The sequence below is a fragment of the Hydractinia symbiolongicarpus genome, chromosome 9 (assembly GCF_029227915.1).
Source record: "Hydractinia symbiolongicarpus strain clone_291-10 chromosome 9, HSymV2.1, whole genome shotgun sequence".
NCBI lineage: Eukaryota > Metazoa > Cnidaria > Hydrozoa > Anthoathecata > Hydractiniidae > Hydractinia > Hydractinia symbiolongicarpus.
The window spans coordinates 18,827,615-18,842,390 of NC_079883.1; the positions used below are offsets into that span (position 1 = coordinate 18,827,615).

General features: G+C 41.1%; 1 protein-coding gene across 1 annotated transcript; it reads right to left on the minus strand.

Moving 5' to 3' along the window:
* Positions 1–12,484: 12,484 nt before the first annotated feature.
* LOC130657799 (uncharacterized) lies at positions 12,485–14,546 on the minus strand. The gene is made up of 3 exons (XM_057460797.1): positions 14,385–14,546; positions 14,264–14,296; positions 12,485–14,176 (listed from the first exon to the last, which is right to left on the minus strand). The coding sequence occupies exons 1-3, from the start codon at positions 14,544–14,546 to the stop codon at positions 12,485–12,487; spliced, it is 1,887 nt and encodes a 628-aa protein (XP_057316780.1).
* Positions 14,547–14,776: the final 230 nt, after the last annotated feature.

Consider the following 14,776-nt stretch of genomic DNA (forward strand, 5'->3'; position numbering starts at 1 on the left):
CACTGAGCAGACTGGTCTCTCAAGGAAGAAAATTATGCATTGGTTTAGTCGTCAACTCCTGTGGTTCAGGCATATTCGTGGCCCAAAAAGAATAGATTATCCCCATTTCATAGTTACAAAGCCTAATCATATCCACCAATTTGACTTGCTCTACATGCCACATGATAAAGTATATGGCAACACCTATAAATATATTCTCACAGGCATTGACGTGGCATCGCGCTATAAGGTAGCTAGGCCCCTCAGAACCAAGAAAGCCAGTGAGGTCGCTGATATGTTCCAGGACATTTACAAAGCGGGACCTCTCCGCTATCCGAAGACCTTCCAATGCGATAATGGTAGTGAGTTCAAGTCGGACGTGACAAAGCTCTTGGAAAGCAAAGGTGTCGAGATAAAGCGGGCCACTACCAAATACCATCATACATTCACGGCTTTCGTGGAGTCCTATAACAAGGTGCTTGCGGAGAGATTGTTCAATTCTCAGGACGCACAAGAGCTGATCACTGACGAAACTAGTACCACATGGGTCAAGCATCTATACAATATCGTGAAAAACATGAATAATACGAAGACTTCCATGATCAGCAAGGCGATGAAATTCGAGGAAGTCCTACTTGCGAAAAGCGAGGAATATCCCGAGGAAAAGCCTCTACCCGATGACGGCTTATACTTGTATCTGCTACAACCCAGCGAGGAACACAAGGATTCGAAAAGATGTGCGACTGATGCCTATTGGAGCAAGAAAACGTACAGGCTAGATCGTACCGTAACCGGTACATATTGAACTACCCCCTGATCATGTGAAAGAATGGTGAAAATTTCTCGATTTTTATGTGTTCATAACACACAAAACATATACACATTATGACATATCGATATCATACAACCCTTCGAATAACTCGCGCGTGGTGTCATCTGGCAAACTAAAATGATTTCGCCATGAATTCTCTATCCCAAGATTATCATCCCTGAACCTATTCCATGTGTGTACAGCCGTTTGGATCATCGCATATTGGATGTCTCTCGATCATATTAGGATACATATCCCGTAGTGTGCGGAGTTGATCATTTAAGGATCTACGTTAGCAACGAATAATATAGTGGGGATGTTGGCCTTTTTTTCCACATTCATTATGATTATTTTTGTCAATAACACATATCACATTATCATAGGGATAACCATTAGGAACATACTGATCACGGAGTCCTGCAATTTCCAATGTTCAGAGATCGGGTTGATTTTCTCTTTCTTGGAGGCCATCGTTAAGCATCGCCAGAGCTTGACGATATTCTTCTATTTCATTTTGTAATTTTTTGATACCCTTCACCGCAAGATATTTCATAATCTCAAGAGCCCTTGGTTTTCTAGATCTATGTACAATTTCCAATGCATCATCTAGGGTCACGAAAGCATCGTCTCCGCTTACTTCCTTGGGGGGTGCGTTAGACGCACCCCCTGTTATCTCGTGACGAGGCGTGGCTTTTACGTCTCTATATGTTGCCTTTATATCAGAAATACCCAAAAACCTTCCCAGATCAGCACGTTTAACATGGGCTGACCCTTATTGTTTAATAATATCTCAATAGCTCCAGCAGGTAATGTGTTTAACGTGAGTGACATTTTTATTTTAACTAATGGTTCCAACCAGGGTCACAATGAGTAGGACGGTTATGAAAAAATACTTGGTATTCCTTTCCCTTTCCAGTGCATCCCTTAGCTCTTCATCAATAGCCTCCAGTTGAGATTCCAGATAGGGTATTCTGTCCATCTCTTCGTGGCAGGCTTTCAACTGTTGTTTTATCAATTCATATGACATATTTATTCTAGAACAGTCGAAGTCCTTGGGAACTCGAGTCGGACCCAGAGACATGCGTGCTTAGACTTTTTGAGTTGATTCTTTATAGGCTCCCAGTCATTAGTTATGTTGGTTTCTTCATCCACCATCTTCAAATCAGATCGTTCGTGTGGGTACCAGAGAAACTACTGCTTCTTTTGTCGTCTTAAATTCTTCGGTAGTACCGTGTAACTCTGAGTTATGAGCCAGAGGCTGTGCCGACGTTGTCTCCCAGAGATCGCGAGTTCAAGTAAGGGTTGTCTACGTTTATCCAGGTCTTCGTTTGCAATGATATCGTCTGCGATGAAGAGCGTGCTCTCACCGGCGAGGATATTCGACAATCGCTCTATCCAATGGAACAAATTATCTCGCGGCTCTATCAAAAAAACAAAATCATCCCCCCAAATCGATGGTCTTTCCAGGTAGGTGGTGTTCCATTTTATGGTTGGGCAGATGATAACTATATTATGAAAGTAGCCCCGATATTCATTTTCAAGCAAGCCCAGGACTCTTTGCGTTTTCCCACATGAGGTGGGCCCTGTGAAAATAGCCGTATGGGGTTCTTTAACAATGTCTGGCATTTATTCTTCATATATACCACGTGGTATACATGAAACTTGTAGGTGCTTACTTAGGTGGCATCATGGAACGCTTATACCAGCCCTGTTTTATCGCATGGTCATCGAATAAGATCGCACCAGTCATATATCCAGCGAGCTTTAATCCATCCTCCAAATCCATCTTCGCACCTGGTCGAGAAACGCCTAATGCTTTTTTGGCACCCAGTGCCAAGACGATGGTGTAGGATACTAGTCTGACAGATTCCCACAAGCTATCGATAACTTCTTTTTGATACTCCTTACCGCTCATGCTTTATTATATGTCTATCGCATGTGAAAAATATCAATCTCTGGCTGGGCTTGGGGTTTTGAAGATTTTTGCTGAGGCACTGCAGCAGGCTGCTGAGTACCCGCTGGTTTTCTACGGATATAATATATGACACCTCCGATACAGATTATAGCAGCCAAGCCTCCACCAATATATACTTCACTTCCTATGGACTTGGAGGTACCTGTGGCAGGTTCCTGACTCTCTTGGGAGGTATCTTTGCCCATGTTCTTCTTCAACTCGGCCTTGTTCTTGCGATTCAATTCTGCAAGTCTCTTGCCAGCTGCAACACGATCTTCATTCTTCTTGGTAATTACTTGGTTAGTAGACTCTTCACTCATTTTTTATAACCTTGTTTCCATTGTTTTTCTCCTCCATCTCCTTATCTTCAGGGGACTTTGAGATCTGAGTATGATTAATGGTATGTGCCGCAACGAGCAAGGGCGCGAGAAATTTCCCGAATGCTGTATAAACGAGGATTCCAAGATCAGCCATGGATTTGCGGATAATAGGATCGTTTTCTAAATCATGACGGAGAGCCTCGGGACTATCGAGCGGTACAATATTTCCTATTGCCTTAGTGTACAAGCTTATCGCATGGGTTGAAAGGGCCAAGGCAGTCTTCGGCCCCTTTTCCTGTAGTTCGCTTTCAGCGTGTATTTTATCGATTGTTTCATCTGAGGCCTTATCGATGAACGGCTCTGTGCATTTTTTCGGTAAAAGATGGGGCTTGGATTTACGAGCCTGGCGTTTGTCTAATTTTTGCCCAAGCGCTTCTGCCGGCGTGTCAACTACATCAAATATCTCCGATAAATCGTGAGCCATGTTTATTAGACGTCTGTACCGATAGAAACAAGCAATGATTACTACGTATGGGAGGAGTATCGATATCAGTAACAATAACTCCATTTATTTGCAGGTTGAACTAATTTTTAATGGCGCGGCAACCCTTCTTTTGATTTTCTATTACCCACAGGGGCTGCATGTTCGTACAATGTAACCGCGCGAGTTGAGTCTCTATACTAGGTGGGGCACCATTCTCCTTCTGTTTAACAGGAATACTATGGTCAAATTCCCACTGCCCTCGGTTTCCCCAGCACATACCATCTTTAACTTGCTTTTGGATGTGACCGATAAATGTACAGATCCCACACCCTATGTATTCGGTGGAGGCTAACTCCGTGTCATGGTTTAGATCATCGCGAAGCCGCTGGAAAATAAGTTGATGCATATACCCCGTGAATTTACAATCCCTACAATATCGTTTTCCATGATGGCATTTGTTTCGTTTATATGACGCATTATGACTATCCAAGCATTTGATACATTGTTTTGTCCGTTGCCCATTACGCTTGTTGATCTTGAAATTATCAAAAGGTAAACTTTTTTTACAGTTTGAACAGTACTTGGTCTCCTCCATTTTTTGTTGTATATACTGATAGTATATACAAAATATTGGACGCGAACTACTCTAAAGGCTTTGTATGTATACGATCCTCGAGCACTATCCTTTTATCATAAAACGCTGATAGACCCAGCTTATTTTGCTAAAATGTGACCATACCCTTATTATAAATCCGGAATCCTACATTTTTGCAGTATCCAGCTCTCCCTTCAATGCTCCCATATACCTCGACCATGTCAATTCATTTTGCCTTTTCGACATACCTTTACACGAGAACTTAGTGACATCTTTACCTTCGACGAAACAACACTTAGCTGTTAAAACAATCATTCTCGAACCGATGAATTCTTCTTTAAATAACCCTCCGGTTCGACTCTATTAATTCGGGACTAACAACATCACATAGGTTATCTCCAGAGATCGCGAAATAAGCACTATCGGTATCCATATACACATATTCAAAATTTCGTCGATCTACGTATTTGTCGAGAAAATTATAGTAAAATTCGAGCATCCGCAGCTTGGCCAATTGATATACATATATCCCGCATTGGTAGGCCCGGTTAATGGACACGCCTTGTTTAACCCGCCTTACTTCATATGCGTCTCCAATTTCTTCAAGATCCTCCAAGTAAGGGCTTCTCATTGCTGAATCTACTACCTTTTCATCCTTTGTAAATGTGGTATTGTTATGTCTCGCAAGATCCTCAATCATCTTCCCGTAGAACGAGTTCCCTTTTAATTTAGCAGTATCGCCAGCGATGCGCTTATCAGGGTCTTTATCAGCTTGACGCCGCGCTACTGCGATTTCCTCAGGAAACCAAGCAAATGGTTTACCACGTTTGTATTTGAGTAGCTGATAGCAAGCCGTAATTTTTAACCCATGATTAAGATACCACTTAAGCAGGTCAGTACAAAGCAGGATCTTCTCGGCTCTCATCACTCCCAACAGCTTCCTAGTACCCGAAATACGTTTTCGCTTAGTCTTGGTCAAATACTCGTGCATATGCTGGGGGATTTGATTGTCAGGGATCTCTCTAACAACAAATAACGGGGACATTTCACTGAATTTGTCGTACAACTCAGTAGGCACCTCAATATCAACTTGTGCAAACCCGAAGAGCGATCCATCTAGAATGCTCTCCATTAGAACATCTAGTTCCCCGGCAGGGTCTGCTATTTTGATCAGCTTCTCCTTACTACAAGGGAAATCTTGTAGTAGTGTGCTTGGGTAGAGCATATTGGCGTCATACCCGAGTATAGTCTTGCACTTGTTTGGCTCGGTATAAATATGTGAGCGAATACCCGTCACATCACTCTCATGGTACCTGCAAAATACGATTGCGGGGCCACCCACCATGCCAGCTTGCAGGAGCTCATACGCTTCATTATTTGTACATAGTGTACAAGATTTTTGAACTTGTTTACAATCCTTGCATAACGCCTTGGTACAACAAGCCTCACATTTATGCCTACATGGATCACCCGGAGCATAACGCTTTATATCCGGGTTCAACCGCAGAGACTTGTTCAGAAGGTAGCGCATCGACACACCCGGAATGCTCACGGCATCCTTCAAAATGTCAATCTCATCCTCGTAATATGTATTGCGGGTCTTATCCACAGCTTCAACAAATGGGACTTCATCGGCCATATTATATTCAACCAACCAATCAAGCATTGTAACACATCCTCTTTTAAAAAACTCATCTCTGAACGTCTGGTAATCTTCAGGTGAGAGTGTGTTTCTACCACTGAGTGTGCTATAAAACGCATCATAGTCGACTGGGCCTACATGGTTTTTTTGATTTTTTGATTTTCTCTTTATTTAACGTCGATAGATACAATAGTATTTAAATAACTAATTTAAATCGACAACAAAACGTAAAACAAGGCAAACAGCGATAAAAAATAAGAAAAATAAATAAATAAATAAGTAAAGTTAGAATATGTATGGTATATCCATGCATATTTTACAGGTGCAAACATCACCTTCCCAAAATTTTATTGAGCTACGGAAGGCTTCGAGAGAAGGAGCATTCTTTGTAGCGTCAGGCACAGATATCCATAGCTTCCCTGCAATATTTGATAAAGTATTTAAGCCATAGTACGTTGTCCGACAAGTTGGTCGCCTGATCAAATTAAAGCAACGAAGGTTGTACTTGTTTTCCCTAACAGAAAATATCTCGTTCATATATAGAGGTGACAATCCATTTAAAAATTTGTAAACCTCTTTCATTAAATTCTGTAAATTGATGATGTGAATATTTTTAACATTACATAAAGATAAAAGTTCATCGTAACTGCCATTTATATCGTCCTGTATGATTCTTAGACAACGTTCATGAATACGATTGATTCGATTATTCGCAACTTTTCCACAAAACATCCATACTAAGGGACAGTAAGAAAACTGAGACAAAATAAATGAATTGAAGAGAAAACGCTTCATCTTGGGTGTCAAAAAGGAAGATATCCTTTGAAGCACGTTGAGTTTCCTACTAGCCTTATTACAGATGTTTTTGACATGCGAATGAAAGTTTAGTCTCGAGTCAATCGTAACACCAAGAAGCACTACAGACGATTTACACGCAATTTTCAAATGGTTAAATATCAAACTTTCATCGTGATGACCTAATACAATATATTGATACTTTTTCAAATTTATTGCTAAGTAATTTTCATAGAACCAATTATTAACTATGACCAAATTAGTAAGCAGTGTTTGTTTTACATCTTCTAATGAATTTTCACAAGCATATAAGGTGTTATCATCTGCAAAGTTACAAAGGGATGATTGAATAATGAACCAGAATAAATCGTTTATAGAATAATTGAAGAAAGGAGGTCCTAAGATTGATCCTTGTGGAACTCCAACTTGAAGAGGAAGCCATTCGCTAAAAGAAGAATTTATTCTGGTTCTCTGAAAACGATTTTTCAAGTATGAGTGAATAAATAATAAAGAAGATTCAGAAAAACCATAGGCATGCAGCTTTGCAATAAGCAAATCATGGTTGATAGTATCAAAAGCTTTTGAAAGGTCCATTAGCACTGCTCCAACTACACCCTTATTATTAAGTGTGCTTTTCCATTGTTCAATCATTCGAATGAGAGCATATTGTGTATTATATGGTTCAATTTTTCGTAGCTTGGTAGCCATTCATATGGAAACACTAATTTTTTGAGATTGTAATCCAGCGATTTGCACCATTTTTCATAACTCAGGCCTGGTGCGAGGAAATTCTTAATATCGATAAATTTGAACCTCGAGGTGGTTAGAAAGATGCAGTCGTTTCTTTTCACCTCTGCAAATGATCTTGGACTTAGTACCTTCACATTCATTTTGTTTGTGTCGTGTGAGGTTCTCCAATCTGTTGAATCTTTGTGTACAAACCTCGCATTCCCAATGCTGAGTTAGTACCTGCATTTTCGATATAAAAACAATGACATACCAATATTGATCGTTTCTAGCCCCTTTTTGTACTGGCCTTGGCCATATACGAGTCGCCATGGAGCCTTATCGGTGTTTGTTTTTGGTTCAAAGACTCTTATGTTAATTTTGAATTTCTTGGCGATACCCTACAAATCAACGAGCCTCGTGGCACATACCTCTCCCCTCTTTAACTTGGGTTCCTCGTAGTATTCGCGAGCTAATTTGAGGGCTGTCTTTGTAAGGAACTCTGTCCCTCTTTTTACATCCGCTCTCTCCTTTACAGCTAAGCATCTCCAAAAGTATAGATTTCCGTTCTAGCATCTACACCGTCCATGGCGTAGATACATCTTTTTCCGCGCAGACAATCTGGCAAAGGTGCACATCCAAGCAGGGGTTCCCTCGTAGAAATTATCTTGATCTGAACGTGCTTGAATATTGTTTTACCTTCATATGCTCCTGGTGTTTCTATAGTCCTTTCTGGTGGCAAATAGGCTTTCGTCCAAAATTCTGCATCTTCCAAATCAAGGCGTTTCATCTCACATTCATCGATGAAAGCCTCGATTTCAGTCATGCTTGAGAGTGACCCGGAGCTCTTTGTTTTGTGATAATTCGCAATATCTCCACCGCCTCGGTAGATATCACAGCTAAAGCTGTATACCACCTTCACACGCATGTCTACGTGTGGTGTGATTTTTCGCATGGTAGCGTCCGTCAATGGCTGGTTAATGTTATTATTAAACCGCCATGTCTTGATGCGGTTTCCGTCTTCTATCATTTCCGCGTCATCATCAAAAATATTATGGATATCCTCAATTATATCAGTATTGGTGGCATGCTTAGATTCTTTCCCAAACATGTGTTTGAGGTCCTCAATTCCTTGGTATTCATCTTCGATGGTGACCCGTTGAACCTCATCGTGGAGAGTTGGTGTTCCTGAAAATTGATCCCTGGCCTTGTTGTAGTAGTAACTAACGGTATCACGCACGCTCCTTAGCTGTTTAGCGAGAGCTTCGCGAGTTTCCGCTACTGGTGCCGACACGGTATTATATATTTTACTAATTGCATTTTTGAACCAACTCATTCCTTTATTATATACAGATTTCATTTCCAACCAGCATTTTTTTTTAACTCGAAGGACATTTGAATATTTAGGGAATTTCCCTTACTCATATTCTAATTTTGTTGATGTCAGCATATATAATATATACACTATTGCGCATGCGTATTATCGGAATCAGTATTTCTCGGATTTTATTTTCGGATGACGTCGGGTTTACCGATTTTGGATGGAGGTGGTGGTTGAAGTGGTGGAAGCGGGGTTTTTGTGATTAAAAGGTGTGGAAGGAAAGGTTATATTCACTCCTTACTACTACTGTTTCCCATTTTGCCCTGCTTGGGATAGCTGACTTTGAGGGAATTCCCAAGCATGGGTGAAAAGAATAAGCGGGAAATCTAGAAATAAAGTAGTTGCGAGTAAAAATCAAGAAGGCCTCCGCTGCAAAAAGAAGACTGCGACCAAACTTAGATATATTTATATTCATTTTCTATTATCTGTCTGGCTAAGTACTTTTCCTGTAAATTAGACGGCCGTCAGTAAATTTGCTTGCTCTAGCTGGTTAGCTAGCTAGCTACAAATATCACTGTCATTGAGACGCAAAAATTATCTGAGAAATCACAGTCTAAGTTAGCTACTACGATAAAATTGTCCCTTAAATGTTTAAAGACTTTCCAGGTTATTTATGCCATCAAGCATATATATAATAGCGAAGTGGATATTCGTTTGCACTTTATTAATGTGTGGACGATTTATCCTTAGCTATTCGTCCGCACTTTACAACAAAATGCAGACGTGCGAATTTATCTCTCTCCTGCGCAGAGCCAAAAAACTAAGTGTCCGCGAAGGAGGACACTGTTTCATAAGATTGAAGAGCATGTACCAGAGTGTGTTTGATTTCTTAATATGGTTCACACAGTACTAAAAGTGAAGGAGGCATTGTTTTGTGGATCATACAGATAGAAAACAAATTTGTGGAAATGTATAATCAAACATGAGATTCTCTTGGCCTGGCAAGTTCGATTACCTATACAATGAACAAAATAAAACTTTAGTTCTGAACATAATCAAAAATACAAGAAAAATCGTTAAAATAAAAGACTGTCATTTTCTCACTTTTCGACCACGTATTTGTCGTATTGCATTCTGCTTTCTCAGCTGCCTTCTTAGCGTCCGTACTCTACGATATCGTTTGTTTATCTTGTGCACTGCCGGTTGCCGAAAGCGTTCCGCGAACGAAGTTCGAAACACTCCCCACCGCAAAATACTCAGCCTATAGTTTGTCTCTCTTCGGCCGGAATAAGCACTATTAGTCTTTGAACTGCTCGTTCTATTCTCGTATATCGAATACGTCCGTAGCTGTTAGCGTCGTTCTCGTCGCGAATGTTTTTGTAAGATACAGTTACACGTCTCATCTTTCCGTCGTCTCCAGGATGTGTCTCTGTGACCACTCCCATTTTCCATTCTCCTCGGATAGCGTTACTGTCCTGGATAAGTACAACGTCATCTTTTTGCACGTTACGCCTCGCAACATGCCATTTGGGTTGCATGACCATGTTGGGGAAGACATCACGGGACCACTTCTTCCAAAATGAGTTAACTACAGCTTCAATAAAGTCGAGCCTATGTTTGTTGCTAATTCTTTCTTTAAATGGCCCTTGCGGCGATTTGTTAGAAGCCCGCCCTAAAATAAGATCGTTGGGGCATAGATAAGAGCCATCGTCCGGTGTCGTTGGGTGCGAACCGATTGGCCGTTGATTAAGAATTTGGGCCACTTCAAACATGACGGTTTGTAGCTCGCTAAACGTCATAATTTGCTCTCCGATTGTTGCATTTAGTACTCGTTTCACTGATTTCACTAAAGCTTCTGTCACACCATTGAACTATGGGCCATCGGCTGGAGAAAACCTCCACGTCGTGTTGTATTTTAGACCATATCGCTGAATCGACGACTGGCTCATACCTTGAATTGCAGTCTTTAGTTCGTTAGATGCCCCCACAAGCTGTGAACGTGGATCGCTGTAAATCCTGTGCGGCCAACCCCGTAAACTAGAAAATCGTCGTAGCACTTGAAGAAACGCATCTGTCGAGTAGTCGTGGCTTAAATCGATGTAAACTGCTCTTGACACCATACATGTCATTATTATACCATAACACTTTCCTCTGACTCGTTTTTGAACTTCGCCACGAATGAGGTATGGTCCAAAGAAATCCAAACTGGTTGAACAAAACGGTGGCGACGGACGAAGTCTCTCAACAGGGAGGCTACTCATGACTTGAAGACTCTTTTCCTTGCGTTTCCTTATACAGATAACACATCGCGACAGTATTCATTTCACTAAGGCTCTCACTCCAATGATCCAGTAGTGCGACCTAATTCTTGATATCGTCGCTGATATCCCCAAGTGTCCACTCAACTTATGCTCTGTTGAGGCAATAAGATAGGATAGCCTGTGATTTTCTGGTAAAAGGATGAACTTTTGCTTGTTCCACGTCGCCTCCATCCCTCGCTCTGTCCGACCACCCACCACCAGAATTTCATCTTCATACTTCGGACACAGCTTAATATACTTTCCCTTCTTAACTTCGTCCTCGATAGTTCTCTGAGCTTCCTTGATCCAAAAATTGTCTGCATATTGCCGGTCCTCTATTGTCAGCTCGCCTTTGCCTATTTCTCTACCTTGGTTGGTCGACAGGAATCTTTTGTATAATCTTAGGATTCTTGCTGTCGTAGCTCGAGTTTGCTGAAGCGCTCAATATCGATCCTCTCAGCTAATGTTTCCACAAACTGACCATCGGACACAGCGACAAAAGAAATCTTTGGACATTCTGGTAATTCTTTTATGGTGGTTGTACTTTGAACGGGCCAGTTATCAACGCATCGAGACAAAAATCGTGGTCCGGTCTGCCAAATGCTTTCCCTGTCGAGATCTTTTGGATGTTTTCCCCTGGTGATCCAATCAGCTATGTTTAGAGAGCCCTTCACCCAAAACCATTCTGATGGACTGGTAGAGTGTTGTATTTTGCCAATTCTGTTTGCAGCAAATGTGTTGAAACCATAACTTTCCTTCGAGATCATCGCTTTGACTATTTCACTATCAACTATGTGATACACTTTTTGATGCGCTTTCTTAAAACAGCAGCAATTAACTCCAAGCGCACAATGTCAATTATCCTTATGGGTGCGACTCGATTCTTAGCCACAATGATTCTACTTCCAAATGACCCGTCAATCAGTTCACATCTGGCGTAAGCCACGGCACCATATGCTGTTCCAGATGCATCAGAAAATATGACCAATGTAGGTTCTCCAACAGCTTTCTCCGGTTTGATGGCTGGCGGGTAAGAAATCCATTGTAATTCAGGTAGCACTTGAAAGAATTCACGCCATTCATCTGCTAGATTTTCCGGCAGTGGGTCATCCCACGATATTTGTCGATCCTTTGTCCATAGTTTTCTCATCATGATTTTGGCTTGTACGGTGTAGGGTGAAAGAAGTCTTAAGGGATCGTATATACCGTTGACAACTGATAATATCTCTCTTCTTGTGAATCTTGATGGCTCTGAAGTCTGTTGGAATCGGTAGAGGCGTTGACTTTGCTTGTTGATATCAAAAAGTAAGTGGTCAACTTTAAATTGCCATTTCATTCCAAGCACTTTCTCCGTATCCTCATAATCTTATTCACCAATTGGATGAGTTCCATCACTACCTGGTTTCTCTAACCCAGATATTGTCCATTCCTTAATCTTAAAACCACCCGTTGCAAGAATGATATCGATCTCCCGAGTTCGCTGAATTGCTTCCTCTGCGTTATCAGCGTTGTCTGTGATGTCGTCCATGTAACTGTTGTCTATAAATGCTTTACACGCTATGGGGTAGTTCTGCCTTTGCTTTTCTGCCGTCTTTCGTAGGGCGACCATAGCCATAGTCGCGGAAGGTTTTCTCCAAAATTTACAGCTGTCATCGCATATGTGTTTGGTTCTTTATCTGTCTGAAGATCTCGCCATAAGAACAAGTGTGTCATCTGATCACGAATTGGTATTTTTATAGCGTGAAACATTTTTGATATATCGCCAAGAAGGGCTACACGATTTTCACTGAATCTCAGCAAGACCCCCAGCAACGTGTTCAACATATCTGGGTCTTTAGCATAATATTCGTTGAGGACATGGCCGTGGAAGTTGGCACTGCTGTTAAATACAATTCTACACGGTGTACTTTTAGAATCCGGCTTAAGGACGGCATGGTGGGAAATGTAATGAATTGGTCCGCGATACTGATTCAATTCTTCCGTACTGACTATTCTGGAAGCTCCCCTTTTAATCATGTCTTGAATTTGTCGATTGTAAGTATCAGCATGTTCTAAGTTCTTTAGTAAGCGTTTTTCGGTTGACTGTAATCTTGCTAGCACAACCGATCTATTGTTTGGAAGTTCATGGGGGTCCTTTATCCATGGATAAGCCGCCTCCCAACTTTTCTCGGTTTCATCATATTTTAAGTTATCTTCAATTAGCCTGTATTCTCTCTCTTCCTTCAGTGTCATATCCTTTCCCCCTGGATGACAGTTTCCACATTTGCAAGAACCACATCTAGGTGTACACTGAATTCCTAAGCTTTCAATAGAAAAGAATTCGTTTAGATGCCCTTGAACGTGGCATACCTGTGCATTTTCCACTCTTTTAGTAAATACACCTTTTCTCACTGGCTGGCAACCACCTACTAGGCGACCAAATCTATTCTGAAGTACAAGTAAATGTCCTGCAACTTTTATCAGCACTGGATGGAAAGCTGCGTAGTCGTATCCAATGAGACAATCTATACGACCTCCAACTTGCGGTCTGTTAATACTGGTATGTGGAATGTCTGCTGTCAGTTCAGGATTGTCATTAGTGTGCAATCCAGCAATGTCATTAGAAATAACGTCAATCCCTAAGACATTAATTCGAACATGCCGATTGTTCTCATCAATGAGCGTAACATTGTATTTCATAGATTCGATAAGAGAAACTTCTCCACCGACTTTTGTTATCTCCAGTCTTGTACTCCTTCCGCTCAAATTTAGTCTTCTGGCTGCGTCGAAAGTAATTAGTGAAATAGTGCTTCCTCCATCCCACAGGACATTTATTTTATTTTTGTTACTGCCTCTACTGTAACATCTTACTTCCTGGACTTGAAGAATGACCTCTCTTTTTTGAGCGAATGAGCGACCATGAAATACAGCTCCAGAAGCGTGCGCTTCATGTAGAAGTTGGTGATGGGGCAATCCACACTCCTCTTCGCGACATTTGAATCCTCTCTTGCAATTGTTAGCCACATGTCCTACTTCAAGATATTCAAAACAAGCGTTATACTTTTTGGTTAGATCAACTCTTTCTTCCGGAGATTTGCTTTGAAAGAGTCTGCATCGCCAGATAGGATGGTCTCCGTTAACTTGGTGCAACCAGCAGCACTGCTTCGATGTATTCTCAAGGCTATTTCGGGGATCTCGAGAGTCGCTTAGATTAACATTTCCCCGAAATTCATCACATGATCTGATATTGGAGCACTTGTATTCAATTCTCTCGCGATACGTTAAGTGTAGTCAGTAATCTAATGTTTTGTGGATCATACAGATAGAAAAAAAATTTGTGGAAATGTATAATCAAACATGAGATTCTCTTGGCTTGGCAAGTTCGATTACCTATACAATGAACAAAATAAAACTTTAGTTCTGAACATAATCAAAAATACAAGAAAAATCGTTAAAAAAAAGACTGTCATTTTCTCACTTTTTGACCACGTATTTGTCGTATTGCATTCTGCTTTCTCAGCTGCCTTCTTAGCGTCTGTACTCTACGATATCGTTTGTTTATCTTGTGCACTGCCGGTTGCCGAAAGCGTTCCGCGAACGAAGTTCGAAACAGGCATATTTTAGTGAATCGCACTGTCATGCCCCTGAAAACACAGATTAGGCGTCCTGAGGTTTGGGTTAAGGTTTTAAGTAAGCGATGATGGTTGCTTTTCCATAATTACTCTTATGGCCCAAGTGAGCGTCTTGGAATGCTCATTATAATTTTTATTCTTTGCCTGGAGCAGGAAAAATTGTTGTCTTCCTATTCCTGGCCTGGTTTCTCTGCAACATCTAATTTATAATCTTTCACTTTCAAATATAAAAGAACCA